We start from the raw sequence: 21,716 nt of genomic DNA, 5'->3' as shown, positions 1-21,716 counted from the left end.
GCTCTGTGCTGACAGCTAGCTTCAAGCCTGGGGCCTGCTTCAGATTCTGTGTCTCCCTCTCTCTCTGATCCTCTCCTGCTCATGCTGTCTCTCTCTCAGAAATAAATAAGACATTAACAAATTAAAAGAAAAAGAAAGGCTGGTCCTTGAAAAGATGGATAAGTGAGGCACACTTCTAGCAACACTTATTAACAACAAAAAGAGAGTTGGATACAAATAAAATACAGGACCAAATAAAAGGGTAAGCATCTAGACACACAATGGAGATTTAAAAGNTCTCCTGCTCATGCTGTCTCTCTCTCAGAAATAAATAAGACATTAACAAATTAAAAGAAAAAGAAAGGCTGGTCCTTGAAAAGATGGATAAGTGAGGCACACTTCTAGCAACACTTATTAACAACAAAAAGAGAGTTGGATACAAATAAAATACAGGACTGAATAAAAGGGTAAGCATCTAGACACACAATGGAGATTTAAAAATAAGAAGGGACACTTGGGTGGCTTAGTTCATTAAGCATCTGACTCTTGGCTTTGGCTCAGGTCATTATCTCATGGTTCGTGGGTTTGAGCCCCGAGTTGGGCACTGACAGTGGAGCCTGCTTGAGATTCTCTCTCTCCTTCTCTCTCTGCCCCTCCCCTACTTGCACTCCCTCTCTCAGAATAAACTTAAAAAAAAAAAGAAAAGAAAAGAAGGAGGCGCCTGGGTGGCTCAGTTGGTTAAGTATCCAACTCTGGATTTAAGCTTAGGTCATGATTTCATGGTTCATGAGAATGCTCATTGGACTCTGCGCTTGAAATTCTGTCTCCCTCTTTCTCTCTGCCCCACCCACCACTCACACTGCATCTCTCTCTTTCTCAAAAATAAATAAACATATACTTTTAAATTCTTTAAAAAGATAAGAAAAGAGGGCTCCCATATGAAACTGGAAGTAGTGAAATGTCCAGAGCACTTCTATAACACTTGGGGCATTAGGAGAAAGATGAGTGACTGTTCTAGAAGGGGAGGGAGAAGGCTGCTCTTCTTGTCCCCGGCCACTGGCCCACAGCCAAGCAGAAGGATCCTGAGCTTGCCAAGCACTTCTTTTTCAAAGGGACCTCCAACAGTATCCAAGAGGTCATTGTTCCAAGTGTAAATAACAACCCCTGAGAGATGGGGCTCAAGTTCTGAGGCGAAGATGATCCTACTCTACATCCACTTCCCTTCTACACCTCAGTGAGAGCCAATCCCACCCAAGTGGGACTGTGCATGGGCTTCTTCCTTAGCCTGTGACAGTGTGGGGCTGATGGTGCTGTGCTGAAACAAAACCCAGGAAGAGAAGAACCTGTCATCAGCACTAGATGCCAAGACAGAAGCCATGAGACCCAACTTCCACAAGTTAGACTCATTTCCAGGACCGTACCTATGTCTGACCCAAGAAGTAGATATCCCAGACCAACTTCAAGAGAATACATGATAGAGAAGATGCGCCTTTACCCATCTGCTGCCTGTATTCTCCACTTGGAGCCATGTGGTAGGAGCTGTCCTTGCTATATCTGTGGCCTGGCTGCTGGAGATGAAGCACAAGGCTGTGACAAAGTTGCCCTCCACAGAGCCACCCACCCACATGCATCTAGGTAGAACCATGCCACAGGGATAGCCAGGAATAGCATGGACCTGAACTGTGCCTGGGAGATGATTTTTGCCATGCAGAACCCTACTGCCTTGAAGATCAGCTTGCCGAGTTCCAGTCTGCCTTCTCTGCCGCCTGCTAAGGAAACTGTGAAGATGATGGAGTGCCGGAAATGGCCTCTGCACCTTCTGGCCCGGGAGGCACCACTCCTTTACATCAGTCTCACTCTCTCCTGGTTCACCACTTGAGGCTTTGTAGACACTGTTTTTCACTGTGTAAGTTTTCCTTTCTACACCAGCATCCCTGCTATGGACGCAATGCTGAGGTGATAGCCTGACAGTCCCAGGTTCGTCTGACCATGACCTTGCAGTCTTTCTGAGGACTGGGTCTTCAGATGGAGGAGCTCCCTGACTGTGTCCAGATCACCTAACTCAAAAGGCACTTGGCACAAGAAGACCTCTTTCCACATAGCTGCGGGTGTGGCTTTCTTCTTCCCTCCTACTTTGTGTCCAGCTGAGGCTCAGAAAAGTTGGAGTCAGATCTCTCTCCTTCCCTAACAGGTAAGTTCCTACAGAAGGAAAGAGATCATACCCATTTGCCATCTGGTAAGGGCTTCCATGGCTTCTCCTATTAGTCTGACTTTGGCATAGACCCGATTTAATTTCAGATAGAAGCTTCTGGGAGAAATCTGCCCCAGCAACAACTTAACATCTTCTAAGAAAGAATTGAACTGAAAGCCTAGGAATGACCACCATTCGTTCCATGGGCTTCTTCTCATCTCACAGATGGTTAGAATGCAAGAAACTCTGGACTGTCCAATGAGCTCCCTGGTGGTGCTAGAGTTTTCTGTGGGTGGCTCTTTGAACCTGTTCTGAGGAACTTGGGATGAGAGCCCCTGTTGACTTTTAGCTCATCACTGGAAGGCAGACATCTGATACCTTCAGAGTAGCTACATATATAGGAGGACAAAAGACAGTTCTTTTATGTCTAAAAAACATGTTTTTTCTCTATCCTTCAAAATGATGTTCTTCTGTCCTGAGGTTCTGGACAGTTAGTTCTCTCAGGATTAGAACGCTCTCTGACTGCAAAGGGGCTGTACTTCCCGTAGACGACCTTGCTCGTTAGGAGTGTCACAGTAGTTTCTTATGATCTTGAGTTTCAACAGCAAAAAGTTTTATGTCCTAAGAATGATTTTTGTGCCTCCTAGGAGGTGTGTGTCTTTCGTGCAGATCTTGGAGACGTTTCACATCAGTCTTAGTCTTGCCAGTCCAGCCACAGAACGGTTGGCCTGTTAGAGTCCCTGGAGCTTTGGGTTTTATGAGAGACCCAAGGCCGTGCCCATTTTGTGAGCCAAGTGTTGTTCTTGGGCAAACTGGCCATTCTCAGAGTTCTACACTGTTCTCCTCAAGGCTGAGAAACGGCCAGATTTTTCAAAGAAAATTTCTGCTGGAATGGACTGTTGTTTTTTCTCATTTCCTTGGAGATAAGTTTCTTAGAGCATTATGTTCATTGCAGTGTTAGAATTCCTAAAATGAAATGTCTAAATTCAAAGAACAACATAAAATACTAAGTATTGAAGAGAAGGAACAAGTCACTTCAACTAAAAATAAGAAGAAGCCAAAGAAACCGAAGTGAAAGTTAAAATTTCTTCCCCCTCCTCACCAAAAGAAACTAGGCCTAGTGGTTTTACAAGTAAGTTTTACCAGACTTCAAAGAAGAGTTAATTTCCGTATTATGTAAAAGGTTGTTTCAGAAAATAGAATAAGAGGGATGCCTGGGTGGCTCAGTTAGCTGTGTCTGACTCTTGATTTCAGCTCAGGTCATGATCTCATGGTGGTGAATTCGAGCCTTGCCTTGGGCCCTGTGCTGAGCATGGAGCCTGCTTAAGATTCTCTCTCCCTCTCTCCCTGCCCCTCCTCCCCACTCACGATCTCTTTCAAAATAAATAAATAAACTTAAAAAAATAGAGGATCAAATATTTTTACTTTTAAATAAAAAAAGACAAAATAGAATAAGAGTGAGAGCTACCCAGCTCATTTTATGAAGTTAGTGTAACCTTGATACCAAAACTAAATAATGACAGTTAAAAGAAAATTAGAATCTCATTTCATTTATGAGATGGCTGTAAAAATTCTAAACAATATATTAACAATATGAAGCAGAAAGTGTATTTTTAAAAAAGTAATCACAAGCAGATGGGACTTATCACAGGAACTCAAGCAAGATTTATCATCAGAAAAATACAACAAAATAATTTGGGGGTGCCTGGGGTGCCTTGGTTGAGCAATGACTTCAGTTAGGGTCCTAATCTCATCGTTCGTTTGAGCCCCACGTCAGGCTTTGTGCTGACAGCGTGGAGCCTGCTTTGGATTCTCCATCCTCCTCCTCTCTCCTCCTCCCCGCTAGCACTCTCTCTCTCTCTGTCAAAAATAAATAAACTTAATAAAAAGAAAATACAACAAAATAACGTATTACTAGACCGAGGGAGAAAAATCATGACTGTATCTCAGTTGATGCAGGAGAAGTATTTGCTAAAGTTCTACATCTACTTATAATAAAAAAAACAAACAAACACCAATAACCTCTTAGCAAACAAGGAATAGAAGGACACGTCCTTAACTTGCTAAAGGTTATATATCAAAAGCCTAAAGCAGATAGTGTGCTTAATGGAGAAATTCTAGGTATGTTCAGTGCAGGGTTAGGGGAAGAAAACAGTGCCATCTACCACTATTTCCTGATAGTGTAGTGTTGGAAGCACAAGTCAATGTTCTAAGAAAAAGAAAGAAGTATAAAGATTGAGAGGAAGAAATAAAATTGTCATTTTGTATCTACTTAGGAAAACCAATGGAAGCAACAGAGTTTTAAGACTAATAAGAAAGCTCCAGCAAGGTTGCTGGATTCAAGACAAACTTTAAAAATTTGCTAGCATTTCAGGGTGCCTGGGTGGTTCAGTTCGTTAAATGTCCAACTTCAGCTCAGGTCATGATCTCATGGTTTGTGGGTTCGAGCCCTGCATCGTGTTCTGTGCTGACAGCTAGCTCAGATCCTGGAGCCTGTCTTCGGATTCCGTATCTCCCTTTCTCTCTGACCCTCCCTTGCTTACACTGTCTCTCTCTCTCTCTCAAAAATAAATAAAACATTAAAAAATAAATAAGCATAAAAAACTAAAATTTGCTAGCATTTCTGTATAGCAGCCATCATCATTTAGAAAATAAAATGAGAGCATTTGCAAGAGCAACAAAAACTGTGAACTAATTAGTTCAATAAAGCTGTGAACTATTTCACTGAAGCAAAAATACACAGACATTCATGGAGTAAACTATACAATTAATAAAGGATATAGAAGATGTTTAAAATAAAATGAGAGGGGCGCCTGGGTGGCTCAGTCAGTTAAGCGTCCGTCCAGCTTCAGCCTAGGTCATGATCTCTCTCGGTTTGTGAGTTCGGAGCCTGCTTCGGATTCTGTGTCTCCCTCTCTCTCTCTGCCCCTCACCCACTCAGGCTCTGTCTCTCTCTGTCTCAAAAAATAAACATTAAAAAAATAAAATGAGAGACATTTCATGTTTTTGGAATGATTGACTCAAAAGTATAAAGGTGACAATATTCCCCCAATTAACTCATTTACTCAACAAAATCCCAATCAAAATTTCAGCTGAGTTTTATAGAAACCCAAAGAGCTTTCTCTCAAATCTATACGGAAAAATAAGCGTCCAGAAATAACTAAATCAACCCTCCAAAATACCTATTCAAAATAAGTATTAAATACTTCTTCAAAAATAAGATTGTAGAGGGGGAGTTTCATTATACCAAATAATAAGATATGCTACAAAGTCATAACAATAAAAGCAGTGTGCTATTAGCTCAAACAGACAAAAAAGATCAGGAGAACAGAATAGAGAATTCAGAAATTGACTTTTATACGAATATGGGAACTTCTATGATAAAGTGGGAGCTGCAACTGAACAGGAAGAGAGAATGGACTGTTCAGCAGATGATGTTGGCATAACGGTCTCCCTATATGGGGAAAATAAAACTGGTTCCCGATATGGAGAAAACTAAAATCCAATCTCTACCAAGCCCCACACACAGGATGCTGGAACTCGTCAGTTATCAGATAAAGGCAAATTAAAGCAGCCCTTTATAGCTATCCCACCGTGACACTGGGACTCTGGTTAATATCAGGCGGTGCTGAGCATGTGGGGCTGTAGGCTCCTGGGCAGTGCTGACTCTGCAGCCGTTCCAGATGGTACTCGGGCAACACTTAATCAACTAACCCAGCATTCTGGTCCTAGACATATGTTGTTTTTTTTTTAATCTTGCACAAGGACACATGCAATGGTATCATGATGACATTTCTGGGATGATGATGAGTTGGAAGCAATCTGGATGTGCATCCCTGTGTCTCTGCGCGATCAAAATGGGATGAGTGCGCACTGTGGGGTATCCTGCAGCGAGTCAAAAGAAGGGGCTTAAAAACATAGGATTGGACTTCCGGTAGTGCCAGTAGCAAGTGGGTTACAGTGGGGGTGGAGGTGGGGTGTCTAGGCCTGTGCCGAGGGGAATCCAGCGTGAATCGGAGACATCACAACCTATGTTGCTTATGACTTTGGGCAACAGCAGCAAGACGCAGCAGCATACTGACCACAGGATGAGGTGTCTCCCGCAGGAGAAACGGATCTTTGTTCGCACCTTCAAAACTCAACAAGCCTTTGAATTTGATCCTCTGTGACTGTGATGAGTTCAGCAAGATCAAGCCAAAGAACTCAATATAAGCAGAAAGAGAAGAGATGCTGCTTTGCGAGGAGAACCTGGTTTCAGTGGCAGCAGAGGGACCGCCTCCCAAAGATACTGGCATTGCCCGAGTGCCATTTGCTGAGCTGCTGGTGGCCCAGGCAGAGCTGCTGTCGACCGTGGGGGTCCTCCCCCACCCATGGGCCAAGGGGCACCCCCTCCAGGCTTGATGGGCCCACCACCTGGCATGAGGCCTCCCATGGATTCCTGGATGAGGAACTCCAACGCGCATGCCCCTCTGTGGATGTGGGCACCTCCCCCTGGGAAGTGAGGGCCCCTTCCCTGGGAATACACCCACCAAGTCCTAGGCTCATCTTGGCCCTTACAAGTTCCCTCCCTGTTTCTGAAAGGCTGTACATGCTCCTTTTACTTCCTTTTGGCCTGTGAAACTAGTTCATAATAAACTCTTAAGAATATTACAAAAGAGGCACCTGGTGGCTCAGTCAGTTAAGTGTCTGACTCTTGGTTTCAGCTTAGGTCATGATATCACAGTTCGTGGGTTCAATACCCACATCAGACTCTGCACTGACAGTGAGTAGCCTGCTTGAGATTCTCTCCCTTTCTCTCTGCCTCTCCCCTGCTCATGCTGTCTCTCAAAATAAAAAAAAAAAAAAATTAAAAAAAAGACTATTATAGGGGTGCCTGGGTGGCTCAGTCGATTAAGCATCCGACTTTGACTCAGGCCATGATCTCAGTTCATGAATTAGAGCCCCGCGTTCAGGCTCTGTGCTGACAGCTCAGAGCCCGGAGCCTGCTTCAGATTCTGTATCTCCTCTCTCTGCACTGCCATCCCCCCAACTCACACTCTGTCTCTCATAAAAAATAAACATTTAAAAAATTGTTTTTAAAAATTAAAAAAATATTTAAAAGAATATTATAAAACAAACAAACAAAAAAAACCACACCAACCCCCCCCCATAAGATTGAATGGAAGGAGGAACGGTGAAACATAGAATCCCTACTACCTAGATGATACTGTATTATATACTCCTCATGTAAAATGTATCATCATTTCCATACATTTGGGGTGCCTGGGTGGCTCAGTCAGTTAAGCATCTGACTTTGGCTCAGGTCATGTTCTCACAGCTCGTGGGTTCAAGTCCTGCATTGGGCTCTGTGGTTGGACAGCTCAGAGCCTGGAGCCTGCTCCAGATTCTGGGTCTCCCTCTCTCTTTCTGCACCTCCCTCTCTCACACTCTGTCTCTCTCTCTCTCAAAAATAAGTAAACATTATAACATTTTTTTAAGAATAAAAAAATAAAATTCATACAACAATGTGCATGGTTGAATAACACAAGTTGCATTAGTTATCTATCGCTGTTTGCCAAATTACCCCCAAACTTAAATAACAATAAAGGTTTATTACCTCACACGACTTCCATGGGTCAGAAAGTCTATGGGTTAGAGCCGCTTAGCTGGATGACTCTGGTTCAGGGATACTCCTGAGTCACCCTCAAACTATCGACCAGGGCTGCAGTCATCTGAAGGCTTAATGGGGGCTGGTGGGTCCGTTTCAGAGGTAGTGCACTCGCATGGTTGCAAGGGAGTCCTGGCTGTGTGCAAGAAGCTCCCTTCCTCGCTGCCTAGGCCTCTCCTCAGGCTACATAGCAGCCAGCTTCCCCCAGAGCCAGCCAACCAAGTGCTCCCAGGACGAAGCTATGGGGTCTTTAATAACATAGTTTCAGAAGTTACACACTGACACTGTTGTCACATGTTTTATTTGTTAGGAGCAAGTTGCTAAGTCTGGCCCACACTCACGGGGAGGTGGGTTAGGCGCCCCCTTCTGAAGAGAACAGTTATCAAAGAATTTGTGTACATATTTTGAAACCACCACACAGAGTAGCAAAAAAGTATACATTGTACACTTTGCAATGGTGATAGGGAAGAAGAGTGGGAACTGGATAACAGGGGAGAGGGGGGAAGGAAGGGAGGGAAGAAGGGAGGGAGGGAGGCCCTGTGGTACCAAAGACGACAGGGTACCACAGATTGAGGAGTGGGTTTAATTCTCTGCATCTAGAGTAAAACAAACAAAACAACTTAGCGTGCACCTTTTTGGTCTAGTTTGGACACATTCATATAAACACATAAACCTTCAAGCTTATAGCTTTTGTTTTTTGGTGTTTTTGATCCTGGTTGGGATTTTATCACACACACCGATCTACAGTTAGGGTGTTTGTCATGTAATTACCCATGCGTCTTGGAGAGTTTTTTTTCATGTTCCTATGCAGAGGTCTGCCTTCTTCTTTTTATTCCTGCACATCATTCCATAGGATGGATACACCAAAATGTATTTAGTCACTTGCTCACTGGTGGACATGCAGGTTGTTTTTCCTCGCCTCCCTTTTTCCTTCCTCTCTGGTCGGCTGGGGTTTGCTCTCACCCGATGTACAGCCACCTTTGCTTCCCTGTCCTTTCTGTACTTTCTCTTTACTTATTGTGTCTCCCCTAGCGTTCAAGATTGGAGGACAAGGGACATGTAAGAAGGATTCTGCTGCAAGCAGAGGTTGAAACTTGAGGGCAGGCAGAGGCTACTGCGGCAGATTTGCTGTTCCTTCAGCCTGACCCCTCCTGACTAGCTGTATGCAGTATATGATGCAGCTCGGCAGACACCCTGGTCCTTGTATTCAAAGATCTCATGTCTAGGGGCGCCTGGGTGGCTCAGTCAGTTAAGCGTCCGACTCTTGATTTCGGCTCAGGTCATGATCTTGCAGCTCATGGGATGGAGCCCTGCACTGGGCTCCCCATCTGACAGTGCAGTCTGCTTGGGATTCTCTCTCTCCCTGTCTCTCTGCCTCTCCCCGGCTCACGCTCTCTGTCTCTGTCTCTCTCTCAAATAAAATAAATAAATGTTTAAACACACACACGTGCACAAAGACCTCACATCTGGCATGGGGACAGACATGTAACCCACCCAAGGCAGAACACCACGCGGGGAGGGGCCGCCTTCCAAGTCCACCAGTTGCCTGGCTCTCACCCCAACCCCATCACGTACGAGATGTTGGACACTGGGTGAGTTGTGTCACCTCCTGATACCTGTTTTCCCATCTGTAAAATGAGGATATAAGAGTCTCTTTGTTCTTAGAAGTTTGTTCTGAGAAAACATAAGAGAATACATATAAAGTGCTTAGCATGGTGCCTGACACATGGTGAGCTATACATACCAAGCTTCGAGGAAACTAGCCAGGTGTGGCCATGCATCAGTTAGGGTCCCTATCAAACAGGGAGATGTGGGCGGGCTCTGGGCTCTGTGGGGTTTGAAGAAATCTTCACAAACGAAGGGCATAACCCAACCGACCAAGGCAGCTTTTCCCTGGCAGAGCTGGAGGAAGGTGTTCCAGGGGATGGAAAAGCACTAGGTTGGAAATAGGAGGCCTCCTTGGGGGCTGGGGATGAGTGCCTCGTGGCTGGAAGGTCACGCTCACTGGCAAGGGGGGAAAAGGTCCTTTTAGGGATGTGTGCAGGCACGCTTCTGGAAGAGGGGGTTCGGGCCCCTTCCACGGGCTTGAGCCTCAAAGCTGGAGTTGCATGCCCGTCCATCGCAAGACTACCGCGGGGTCGGGCAAGGCTCAGGGAGAGGGAGCTCCCTTCCCACCACCCTCCTGCCTTCTTGAGCGGGGTCCTCCTCCCAGGGCGTGGCCACTCCCAGCATCCCATACCCCCACCCCTGGCCGGGGAGGCAGGCAGGAGGCTTCTCGCGGGGGCTGTGCCGGGTGGGCGGTTTTCCCAGAGCAAGGAGTGGAGCGGGACTGACTTGGCGCCAGCTCCCTCAGATATAGACACTGCCGGCTGGGTGGCCAGCCTGCCCAGTTAGCCTGAGCCCAGGGGCTCCCTCAGGCACTGTGTTCCTGTCCCAGGGGCCGCAGCACCCCCCTCCAGGGGTGTGGCATGTCACGGAGGGAGGTCAGAAGGGCACCGGCCATGCCTGGAGGGGGGCAGAGCCCAGCCAAGGCCACGCTGGTAGCAGGCAGTGGCAGGAAGAGGAGCAGAACAAGGCAGGACCCATGGGAAGAGACACACTGGAGCCACCAGAGGTGGGGCAGAGCTGCCCCGGGCCTCCGAGGGGTCAGGGCTGGGAGCCTGGCTCGTGGCAGGGTAAGGAACCCAGCCCGGTGGAGGGAGCTGGGGGAGGCAGGGGTGGGAGGGGCTGAGGTGTCACCTCTGCTGGCAAAGCCTCACTCAGCAGTACCGTCCCTGCCCAAGAGGGGGACACTGGTGCCCTGGACTCAGAGGCTCCTCGCTTGGGCGGTTGGGATTAACTAGGCTGGTGGGAGCCAGAGCGCAGCTCAGAGAGCTGGCCCACCTCGCTTCTCGCGGGGACTAGAGTCTAGAGGGATGTGAATTCCTCGGGGCCCCAGAGCAGCAGTCAGCCGTGGGGCCAGCACCGCGGCTGTGTTTTCGGCCCTTAGCTTGGTGTCCTTTTCCCTTCTTTATTACAGCTGCCTCTTGGCGGGCTGGGCAAGGATCGGCTCTCCAGAGCAGGGGTGGCTCTGTGCTCCCTGAGGGCCCCGGGCACCGCGACGGCAGGGCTCAGACTTGGCCGTGGGTGGAGCAAGGGCTAGAGTGCGAGAAAGAGCAAGGACTCGCAGCTTCTGAGCTGCCATCTGACCCCAAGTGAGGCCTTGTCTCCATCTCCTCGGCCGCGAAGCAGGGCAGGACCCAGCGCGGACGCGGAGCGCGTGAGGCCCTCGGGCCTCTGCCGTTCGGCGCATTTCTGCTCCGGAAGAAGCCCTCACGCTAGAACGTTCTTAGAAATCAGGGGCAGACGGGGGTCCGGTCAGACCCACTCACCCGGGGGGGTCCTCTCCGCAGAGTGAGGCGGCTCCTGAGAACGCTGCTCGGGAGCGGAGCCGCGTAAGGACGCTGCGCCAGGCCTTCCTGGCCCTGCAGGCCGCTCTGCCCGCCGTGCCCCCCGGCACCAAGCTCTCCAAGCTGGACGTGCTGGTGCTGGCCACCAGCTACATAGCCCACCTCACCCGCACACTTGGCCGTGAGCTGCCTGGCCCCGCCTGGCCCCCCTTCCTGCGAGGACTCCGCTACCTGCACCCTCTCAAGGTAGGCCCCTCGCCTGCCCTGAGCAGCGCTGACGCTGGGACCGGCCGCTTCCCGCTCGCTCGCCCGGAGGGAGAGGAGCCAAGGCCGGCTCTTGGGACTGGGCTGACCTTGGGTGCAGTGGGGGCGGCGGTTGGAAATGACTTCATGAAAATGCGTTTCCTCCAAGAGGAGGGAAATGCACTCTAGAGGTCCCAAGACTCTGGGGTGCCCCGCGGCAGGGGAGAAAAAGGAGCGGTTTCAGGGGTGGGGCCTGGGAAAGGAAACCGCAGCAGGAAAGTCCTAGATTCAGGGCACATCGCCCCTTCATATGATGCCTCGTGCCCTCTGGACTTCTGCCGTAGGAGGGGTCCCCCCTGGGAGAACAAGGTCTAAGAAAGCCTCATTCTAGAAGCAATCAAGCCGGGGTCGGGGAGGGGACAGAAGTGGAGGGGAGGAGTTTGGGGGGGTACTTCCTGCACACACCACCTCCCAGACCAGGACCTACCTTTTCTGAGCCTCAGTTTTATCCTTTGTGAAAGGGAAGAGAACATGAGGCTTATCTCTCCTTCCAGGGTACAAAATGAGATCATGAATGAAAAGTATAATTAACAATATTCACAATAAGAGCAATAACATTATTTGGGTGCTAAAGTTATGCGAGGAGCTGCGCTTAGCGCTTTGGTCATTTCTATCTTTTAATCCACACAAGAACCAAATGAGGATTACTTTATAGGTGAGGAAATCGAATCTCAGGGAGAGTAAGTGGCTAAATGCAGTTTGAACCCAACGGTGTCTGACCTCGGAGCCCATGCTCACAGCCACCGAGCAGGCCAAGGGGACGGCACCGGAAATTGCTGGTTGTACCGTGTAACTGTGGTAAAGGCAGGGTCATGCTTCCCCTCCGAGGATAGATACAGTGCTGTGATGGGGTCAACCTCGTTTTTATGGAGGATACTTTCACTCTCTCTCTCCCCAAAACATCATAGCTCTGAAACGTCTTGAAAACTTGAGACTGTTTTCTTTCACACAAGTACAGCAAGAAAATGCAAGAATATTAGACTAAATTGGAGCAGCTCTGGAATACTGATAGTGGCAAAGTCGTTTCTTAGGTGTAAAATGACGATCGAAGTAAGGCCCTTGCATGTGGAGTTAATGGATAAATCTGTTGAAGAATGAACCGACGAAAGCCGGTTTGTGTCTAGAACTTGGGCAGTTTGTGGGGATGGGATAGTTTACGGGGGCAGGACCCCTTCAACCCTCTGGTAGGGAGGCTGCCAAGAGGAAGGCAGACCTCAGGGCAGAGTAAGCTGGTGTTTTCGGGGAGTCGTTCACACTCCTGCTAGAAGGATAGGTAATCTTGGGAGGTGCCCAGCTAACACGGACAGAGCAGCACTGCTAAGTGTGGCCAGAGGCACTTGGGCGGGCGGCTGGGCAAGAGAAGAGGTCAGGGCTGGTCAGTATCAGGGAGAGCCTCTCCTTGCCCTGGTTCGGCTGCCTACTGCCAACACTGCCGCCCACCTCCCTCCCACTATCAGGGGGCTCCGTTCAAGGCCCTTGCTCTCCTCCAACAGCTCCTCGTGACCACCAGGCTCAGGTGGTCAGGAGAACACATGGGGGCATAAGTGGCGGTGAGCCGAGACCGCTGTCATGTGGGAGGGTTCAGGGAGGGGGGCTAAGGAAGGTCATGTGCGGGGTGCCAAGGACTACAAGGGGCTGCCATAGCGAATATTACTCACTTACCGTCCCCGTGTCTTGCAGAAGTGGCCCATGCGGTCCCGTCTCTATGCTGGAGGCCTGGGGAGCTCTGGCCTTGACTCCACCACAGTCACCACCGCAAGCCAAAGAACAAAGGAGGCAGAGGCTGGGCCCCGAGTCTCTGAAGAGGCACATGCCCTCTTTCCCACGAAGCCACTCTCCCCAGCTCTTGGTGACAAATGAGGATCGCACTTGCCCTTTTCTCCTAGACTACAACTCGAGCTTAGGGACCTGGACTCTCTACCAGCCCCACCTGTCTTCACTCTGACTCTCAGCCCTCGGATCAGACGGACTCAGGTTCAGCTCGTGGGTTCCAGCATGCAGACCAGGCAGAGCTGTGGGCCCTTCAGCGATGGGAGGGTACTCAGGAGCACCGGAGGTGAGGGTGGGGGGATGCGGATGCTCATCTAGCCACCCAGGGAGCCACTCCTCAGTAGCTCCTAGCATGGCAGCTGTGAAGGAGATGGGAGAGGAAGAGGTCTGGCTGGGTTGGAAGTTGAGCGCGGGTACCCCCCACCCTGCTCTTCTCCCTTAAGCTTCCCACGAGCGCTCTGGAGAATGCAAGAACAATGACAAGGCTGTGCAGGTGCAGAGGCAAAGGCCTAGGATGGCAGCAGCTGCGGGTGCTGATGGGAAAGCCTAGGGCCAGACACGTGAGTGTGAATAGAACCAGGACAGGGTCACGTAGCCAGGGTCACGAAGCTGTCGTTATCGCTCCACAAGCCCTTACCTGATGTCGAAGAAGCAGCGGGGAATGTAAGAGTCTTGTCTGCATTATGGTCCCTCCAGCTGCCCCTCATTACTGCGTTTCCTCCCCCTCTGGGCCCCGAGCCCTTCCACTCTTTCCTTGATAGGACTTATATTTACAGGTTAAGGCAGACAACTTACATTGCTTGCATTCCAGTTTCCACAGAAACTTTTAGATGGTCCCAGCTCCCTACTTTGATACGATCTTATCCCAGAGGCAGGTTTACCGGAAGTGAACCAGACAGCACCTCGCATCTCAAGGATGTTGATGGGCCTGATTATATCCTTGAAGGACCTTAGAGAGAGAACAGATATCTTTTCCAGAGGATGATAATTACAGCCTTCTCTTTCCATTATGTTAGAAACCCAGCCTCCAGGAAAAACAAGATAGGCCTGGGTTCCATGGGTTCTTTGTATGATTTTGGCCTAAGGTCTCACTGGCTCTGGAGTATTTCTACAATCTGGCTACAGACGACCTCCTCAGAGGCAGCTCTCCCCCGCAGACCCTGCCCTCCTTGGCACTCCTTGTGCCTTGCCACGGGGTGCCAGAAATCTGTTAGAGCTTTAGTGGAATTTCTCTGTGGCTCTGAAGAAATAACTAAAGGACTAATCATAGAGTCTACACATGCGAAAAGTAATTTTCCTTCCCAGATAAGGTATAGCTTCAAACCCAAAGGCACCTGCAGTTTAGACAGAGAAGGAATCGGCTTAAAAAAAAAATTTTTTTTTTAACGTGTATTCATTTTAGAGACACAGAGTGTGAGCAAGTGAGGGGCAGAGAGAGAGGGAGNGGGGCTCCCTCAGGCACTGTGTTCCTGTCCCAGGGGCCGCAGCACCCCCCTCCAGGGGTGTGGCATGTCACGGAGGGAGGTCAGAAGGGCACCGGCCATGCCTGGAGGGGGGCAGAGCCCAGCCAAGGCCACGCTGGTAGCAGGCAGTGGCAGGAAGAGGAGCAGAACAAGGCAGGACCCATGGGAAGAGACACACTGGAGCCACCAGAGGTGGGGCAGAGCTGCCCCGGGCCTCCGAGGGGTCAGGGCTGGGAGCCTGGCTCGTGGCAGGGTAAGGAACCCAGCCCGGTGGAGGGAGCTGGGGGAGGCAGGGGTGGGAGGGGCTGAGGTGTCACCTCTGCTGGCAAAGCCTCACTCAGCAGTACCGTCCCTGCCCAAGAGGGGGACACTGGTGCCCTGGACTCAGAGGCTCCTCGCTTGGGCGGTTGGGATTAACTAGGCTGGTGGGAGCCAGAGCGCAGCTCAGAGAGCTGGCCCACCTCGCTTCTCGCGGGGACTAGAGTCTAGAGGGATGTGAATTCCTCGGGGCCCCAGAGCAGCAGTCAGCCGTGGGGCCAGCACCGCGGCTGTGTTTTCGGCCCTTAGCTTGGTGTCCTTTTCCCTTCTTTATTACAGCTGCCTCTTGGCGGGCTGGGCAAGGATCGGCTCTCCAGAGCAGGGGTGGCTCTGTGCTCCCTGAGGGCCCCGGGCACCGCGACGGCAGGGCTCAGACTTGGCCGTGGGTGGAGCAAGGGCTAGAGTGCGAGAAAGAGCAAGGACTCGCAGCTTCTGAGCTGCCATCTGACCCCAAGTGAGGCCTTGTCTCCATCTCCTCGGCCGCGAAGCAGGGCAGGACCCAGCGCGGACGCGGAGCGCGTGAGGCCCTCGGGCCTCTGCCGTTCGGCGCATTTCTGCTCCGGAAGAAGCCCTCACGCTAGAACGTTCTTAGAAATCAGGGGCAGACGGGGGTCCGGTCAGACCCACTCACCCGGGGGGGTCCTCTCCGCAGAGTGAGGCGGCTCCTGAGAACGCTGCTCGGGAGCGGAGCCGCGTAAGGACGCTGCGCCAGGCCTTCCTGGCCCTGCAGGCCGCTCTGCCCGCCGTGCCCCCCGGCACCAAGCTCTCCAAGCTGGACGTGCTGGTGCTGGCCACCAGCTACATAGCCCACCTCACCCGCACACTTGGCCGTGAGCTGCCTGGCCCCGCCTGGCCCCCCTTCCTGCGAGGACTCCGCTACCTGCACCCTCTCAAGGTAGGCCCCTCGCCTGCCCTGAGCAGCGCTGACGCTGGGACCGGCCGCTTCCCGCTCGCTCGCCCGGAGGGAGAGGAGCCAAGGCCGGCTCTTGGGACTGGGCTGACCTTGGGTGCAGTGGGGGCGGCGGTTGGAAATGACTTCATGAAAATGCGTTTCCTCCAAGAGGAGGGAAATGCACTCTAGAGGTCCCAAGACTCTGGGGTGCCCCGCGGCAGGGGAGAAAAAGGAGCGGTTTCAGGGGTGGGGCCTGGGAAAGGAAACCGCAGCAGGAAAGTCCTAGATTCAGGGCACATCGCCCCTTCATATGATGCCTCGTGCCCTCTGGACTTCTGCCGTAGGAGGGGTCCCCCCTGGGAGAACAAGGTCTAAGAAAGCCTCATTCTAGAAGCAATCAAGCCGGGGTCGGGGAGGGGACAGAAGTGGAGGGGAGGAGTTTGGGGGGGTACTTCCTGCACACACCACCTCCCAGACCAGGACCTACCTTTTCTGAGCCTCAGTTTTATCCTTTGTGAAAGGGAAGAGAACATGAGGCTTATCTCTCCTTCCAGGGTACAAAATGAGATCATGAATGAAAAGTATAATTAACAATATTCACAATAAGAGCAATAACATTATTTGGGTGCTAAAGTTATGCGAGGAGCTGCGCTTAGCGCTTTGGTCATTTCTATCTTTTAATCCACACAAGAACCAAATGAGGATTACTTTATAGGTGAGGAAATCGAATCTCAGGGAGAGTAAGTGGCTAAATGCAGTTTGAACCCAACGGTGTCTGACCTCGGAGCCCATGCTCACAGCCACCGAGCAGGCCAAGGGGACGGCACCGGAAATTGCTGGTTGTACCGTGTAACTGTGGTAAAGGCAGGGTCATGCTTCCCCTCCGAGGATAGATACAGTGCTGTGATGGGGTCAACCTCGTTTTTATGGAGGATACTTTCACTCTCTCTCTCCCCAAAACATCATAGCTCTGAAACGTCTTGAAAACTTGAGACTGTTTTCTTTCACACAAGTACAGCAAGAAAATGCAAGAATATTAGACTAAATTGGAGCAGCTCTGGAATACTGATAGTGGCAAAGTCGTTTCTTAGGTGTAAAATGACGATCGAAGTAAGGCCCTTGCATGTGGAGTTAATGGATAAATCTGTTGAAGAATGAACCGACGAAAGCCGGTTTGTGTCTAGAACTTGGGCAGTTTGTGGGGATGGGATAGTTTACGGGGGCAGGACCCCTTCAACCCTCTGGTAGGGAGGCTGCCAAGAGGAAGGCAGACCTCAGGGCAGAGTAAGCTGGTGTTTTCGGGGAGTCGTTCACACTCCTGCTAGAAGGATAGGTAATCTTGGGAGGTGCCCAGCTAACACGGACAGAGCAGCACTGCTAAGTGTGGCCAGAGGCACTTGGGCGGGCGGCTGGGCAAGAGAAGAGGTCAGGGCTGGTCAGTATCAGGGAGAGCCTCTCCTTGCCCTGGTTCGGCTGCCTACTGCCAACACTGCCGCCCACCTCCCTCCCACTATCAGGGGGCTCCGTTCAAGGCCCTTGCTCTCCTCCAACAGCTCCTCGTGACCACCAGGCTCAGGTGGTCAGGAGAACACATGGGGGCATAAGTGGCGGTGAGCCGAGACCGCTGTCATGTGGGAGGGTTCAGGGAGGGGGGCTAAGGAAGGTCATGTGCGGGGTGCCAAGGACTACAAGGGGCTGCCATAGCGAATATTACTCACTTACCGTCCCCGTGTCTTGCAGAAGTGGCCCATGCGGTCCCGTCTCTATGCTGGAGGCCTGGGGAGCTCTGGCCTTGACTCCACCACAGTCACCACCGCAAGCCAAAGAACAAAGGAGGCAGAGGCTGGGCCCCGAGTCTCTGAAGAGGCACATGCCCTCTTTCCCACGAAGCCACTCTCCCCAGCTCTTGGTGACAAATGAGGATCGCACTTGCCCTTTTCTCCTAGACTACAACTCGAGCTTAGGGACCTGGACTCTCTACCAGCCCCACCTGTCTTCACTCTGACTCTCAGCCCTCGGATCAGACGGACTCAGGTTCAGCTCGCGGGTTCCAGCATGCAGACCAGGCAGAGCTGTGGGCCCTTCAGCGATGGGAGGGTACTCAGGAGCACCGGAGGTGAGGGTGGGGGGATGCGGATGCTCATCTAGCCACCCAGGGAGCCACTCCTCAGTAGCTCCTAGCATGGCAGCTGTGAAGGAGATGGGAGAGGAAGAGGTCTGGCTGGGTTGGAAGTTGAGCGCGGGTACCCCCCACCCTGCTCTTCTCCCTTAAGCTTCCCACGAGCGCTCTGGAGAATGCAAGAACAATGACAAGGCTGTGCAGGTGCAGAGGCAAAGGCCTAGGATGGCAGCAGCTGCGGGTGCTGATGGGAAAGCCTAGGGCCAGACACGTGAGTGTGAATAGAACCAGGACAGGGTCACGTAGCCAGGGTCACGAAGCTGTCGTTATCGCTCCACAAGCCCTTACCTGATGTCGAAGAAGCAGCGGGGAATGTAAGAGTCTTGTCTGCATTATGGTCCCTCCAGCTGCCCCTCATTACTGCGTTTCCTCCCCCTCTGGGCCCCGAGCCCTTCCACTCTTTCCTTGATAGGACTTATATTTACAGGTTAAGGCGGACAACTTACATTGCTTGCATTCCAGTTTCCACAGAAACTTTTAGATGGTCCCAGCTCCCTACTTTGATACGATCTTATCCCAGAGGCAGGTTTACCGGAAGTGAACCAGACAGCACCTCGCATCTCAAGGTTGTTGATGGGCCTGATTATATCCTTGAAGGACCTTAGAGAGAGAACAGATATCTTTTCCAGAGGATGATAATTACAGCCTTCTCTTTCCATTATGTTAGAAACCCAGCCTCCAGGAAAAACAAGATAGGCCTGGGTTCCATGGGTTCTTTGTATGATTTTGGCCTAAGGTCTCACTGGCTCTGGAGTATTTCTACAATCTGGCTACAGACGACCTCCTCAGAGGCAGCTCTCCCCCGCAGACCCTGCCCTCCTTGGCACTCCTTGTGCCTTGCCACGGGGTGCCAGAAATCTGTTAGAGCTTTAGTGGAATTTCTCTGTGGCTCTGAAGAAATAACTAAAGGACTAATCATAGAGTCTACACATGCGAAAAGTAATTTTCCTTCCCAGATAAGGTATAGCTTCAAACCCAAAGGCACCTGCAGTTTAGACAGAGAAGGAATCGGCTTAAAAAAAAATTTTTTTTTTAACGTGTATTCATTTTAGAGACACAGAGTGTGAGCAAGTGAGGGGCAGAGAGAGAGGGAGACACAGAATCCGAAGCAGGCTCCAGAATCCAAGCTGTCAGCACAGAGCCTGACGCGGGGCTCGAACTCACGAGACAGGAGATCATGACCTGAGCCAAAGTTGGAAGCCAAACCCACTGGGCCACCCAGGCGCCCAGAACCAGCTTTTTGTTAAACATCGGTGCCTCAGAGCGGGAGGGGATGGCCCAGGCCAACTAGAGTCCCAAATGAGGTAGACTTACAGCCACTGTTGCCACCGTGAGACTAAATGAGGTTCTGGGCAGGCCGGGAGTGGCCAGTGGCCTGGGTTCTGACATGACGGACAGCGGACTCCTCCACAGGGCTGGCCAGGGCCTCAGGGGAAAGGGGCTGAGGAGTGACTCAGCAAATCGGGGTGGAGGCTGAAAAAGACACAGAGCGTGCCAGCCCCGGGCTGCATGGGATGTGGGAGAGCAGCTGAACTGTGGCTGGGAGCCATGGGGAGAAGGTCTCCGGCAAGGCTGAACTCGTAAATCTACCGGCTCTCCACTGAGGGGCCTGAAGAGCTTGTGCAGAACCGCTTCTGAGCAGCTGGGGGAGGCCAGGCAGGGGCAGGGACCAGGTGTGGGCGGGCATGAGCACAGTGTTCTCCACAAGACCATAAAAGTCCAGCTTGAATATTCTATTTTTAAAGCCAAATAGCAGTATCTTCCTGGTTGAGTGTGAAGGTGGTTGGAGGAGGAGCAGATGCGTTTCCCCCAAGCTGGTGGCACACAGCATTCTTCTGGGGATGAAACTGGGAGGGGGGTCTTAGGTGTACACTGGGGGTCCCTTTCTGATCACTAGTTTGGANACCCCACCCCCCCCCACGTGCCTTCCTCTGGGAAGGAAGACAGGGACAGCAAAGGACAATGACGCTGGTGGAGGCCCGAGGAAGGACAAGCGCCATCCATACAAGTCGCTTAGGCTGCCTCAGCCTCTATCCGGGCAAAGCTGCTTTCCTTCGTGCCCGGGCCAGTCTGGGGGCCGGAAGCCATGGCCTCCAGCACAGGCCAGGTTGCCAAAGGGCCACGAGGAGGCAGGCGGAGCCAAGGGAAAGACCGGAGCATGAACAGGAATAACCAGGCGAAATGTCAGGTCACAGATTTGGATCCACAAATGAACCAGAACCAGTTCTTCGCCTCTGCGGCAGAGGAAGAAAACACCTGCTCACTGGGAGACTTTTTATTCCCACCCGGTCTAGGGGCATGCGGTAGGCAAGAGGAGTAAGAGGCAGGCAAGACCCAGGTCTGGGGACAGCTTGGTCCCCTGGGAACAGGGGTATGTGGGAAAGAGGCTCCAAAAGGAAATGGAAGCACAGAGGACAAAATGTCACTAAGGTGGCCTGGCTCAGGAGTCAGAGGGATGCCTGGCCCACGTGCTTAGTCTTCCCTGCCTGCCCAGGTGCCCGTGACTCGGGGTGGTCGGGGGAGGAGGCAGTGACGGCCAGGACAGCCTCCCCAGAGTTGGATGTGCATATGTTTGCGGAGGAGCAGCAGACTTGCGGGGCAGAGGCTTGGGCCATGAGAGAAGGAATGGCTAAGGAGAGGGTAGAAGCTGCAGATTTTACCACTTGGGAACTAGTGTAATTAAAATGCAAGATCGAGTCTCCTCTGAGAAATTTCTTTTCTCTTCCTCTAGAAGGCGCCTGGCTAGGATATGTCAGATGCCACTGTCCTCCCTCTTGTGGCACAAGCCCTAAACTCAGGGCATCTTCAAGCTTGGTACTGTAGATCGGGAAATGGCTCGCTGGCCACATTGGACCGAATCCAGCCCCCCTCCTCCCTCCACCTACCGTGTTCCTGTAAATAAGTGTTTGTGGGGATACAGTCACATCCATTTGTTACACACATTATAGCTGCTTTCCTGATACAGCACAGTTGAATAGATGCCAAAAGTTAAACCTAAAACACTTAGAATCTGGCCCTTTAAGAAAAAGTTTACTGACCTTTGCTCTAGAGCACAGGTACTCAGAGTGTGGGCTGGGAACTCTGGGGGTCTCTGAGGCCCTTTCAATGGCTTAAGTGGACAAAACCATTTTCTTTTCTTTTCTTTTTTTAATGTTTATTTATTTTGAGAGAGATAAAGCACAAGAGTGTGTGCACAAATTGAGGGGGGGAGAGGGGCAGAGAGAGAGAACCCTGGCAATCTCCACACTGCCAGTGTGGTACCTGACATGAGACTCGATCCCACGAACCGTGACATCATGACCTCAGTCAAAACCGAGAGTTAGACACCCAACCGAGTGAGCCACCCAGGCGTCCCTAAAACCGTTTTCATAATACAAGACACTATTTGTCTTTTCCTGCTCTTCTTTCACAAGCATGATGGAATGTTCCAGAAGCTATACAACAGATGAGATGGGATGATATTACAACTGATGAGATGGGATGATATTGCGACAGATGGGGTGTGGAAGCAGATAGGAGGATCCAGCTGTCTATTACAACAGACATTAGAGATATTTGGAAAAATGTAAAACAATGCCACACCTC

At 51.1% G+C, this 21,716-nt stretch overlaps 3 protein-coding genes across 6 annotated transcripts in view; 2 read left to right on the top strand and 1 right to left on the bottom strand.

The window, feature by feature from the left end:
- PREB (prolactin regulatory element binding) overlaps positions 1-13,240 on the bottom strand; it is a 28,329-nt gene extending 15,089 nt beyond the window's left edge. Inside the window, exon 1 of one of the 2 annotated variants that reach the window (XM_077774022.1) lies at positions 13,172-13,240. The gene's annotated coding sequence lies outside the window, so the exon portion shown is untranslated. The remainder of the gene's footprint in view (positions 1-13,171) is intronic. The other variant, XM_077774021.1, reaches the window with a different exon arrangement.
- On the top strand, positions 9,486-14,628 carry LOC144239858 (transcription factor 23-like). 2 transcript variants are annotated; one of them, XM_077774037.1, is made up of 3 exons: positions 9,486-10,492; positions 11,210-11,452; positions 13,190-14,628. In XM_077774037.1, the coding sequence occupies exons 1-3, from the start codon at positions 10,286-10,288 to the stop codon at positions 13,367-13,369; spliced, it is 630 nt and encodes a 209-aa protein (XP_077630163.1). In that variant the 5' UTR covers positions 9,486-10,285; the 3' UTR covers positions 13,370-14,628. The 2 variants fall into 2 exon arrangements, with proteins under 2 accessions (XP_077630163.1, XP_077630162.1); XM_077774036.1 differs by lacking the exon at positions 13,190-14,628 and having other exon boundaries at positions 11,210-13,160.
- Positions 14,629-14,738: 110 nt separating this feature from the next.
- Positions 14,739-18,567, top strand: LOC144239857 (transcription factor 23-like). 2 transcript variants are annotated; one of them, XM_077774035.1, is made up of 3 exons: positions 14,739-14,995; positions 15,713-15,955; positions 17,693-18,567. In XM_077774035.1, the coding sequence occupies exons 1-3, from the start codon at positions 14,789-14,791 to the stop codon at positions 17,870-17,872; spliced, it is 630 nt and encodes a 209-aa protein (XP_077630161.1). In that variant the 5' UTR covers positions 14,739-14,788; the 3' UTR covers positions 17,873-18,567. The 2 variants fall into 2 exon arrangements, with proteins under 2 accessions (XP_077630161.1, XP_077630160.1); XM_077774034.1 differs by having other exon boundaries at positions 15,713-17,783.
- The last annotated feature ends 3,149 nt before the right edge of the window (positions 18,568-21,716 follow it).

Source organism: Crocuta crocuta, unplaced genomic scaffold (assembly GCF_008692635.1).
Source record: "Crocuta crocuta isolate KB4526 unplaced genomic scaffold, BGI_CrCroc_1.0 scaffold246, whole genome shotgun sequence".
NCBI classification, from domain to species: Eukaryota; Metazoa; Chordata; class Mammalia; order Carnivora; family Hyaenidae; genus Crocuta; species Crocuta crocuta.
The sequence above is the reverse complement of the archived record's forward strand: the minus strand, read 5'-3'. Positions and strand labels throughout refer to the sequence as shown.

What these genes read in the sequence shown, in the direction of transcription:
- LOC144239857 (XM_077774034.1), top strand. Translation starts at nt 14,789, where the DNA reads ATGTCACGGAGGGAGGTCAGAAGGGCACCGGCCATGCCTGGAGGGGGG. An exon ending in GGAGCCTGGCTCGTGGCAGG is followed by an intron (nt 14,996 to 15,712) that starts GTAAGGAACCCA and finishes TCCTCTCCGCAG; the next exon opens with AGTGAGGCGGCTCCTGAGAA.
- LOC144239858 (XM_077774036.1), top strand. Translation starts at nt 10,286, where the DNA reads ATGTCACGGAGGGAGGTCAGAAGGGCACCGGCCATGCCTGGAGGGGGG. An exon ending in GGAGCCTGGCTCGTGGCAGG is followed by an intron (nt 10,493 to 11,209) that starts GTAAGGAACCCA and finishes TCCTCTCCGCAG; the next exon opens with AGTGAGGCGGCTCCTGAGAA.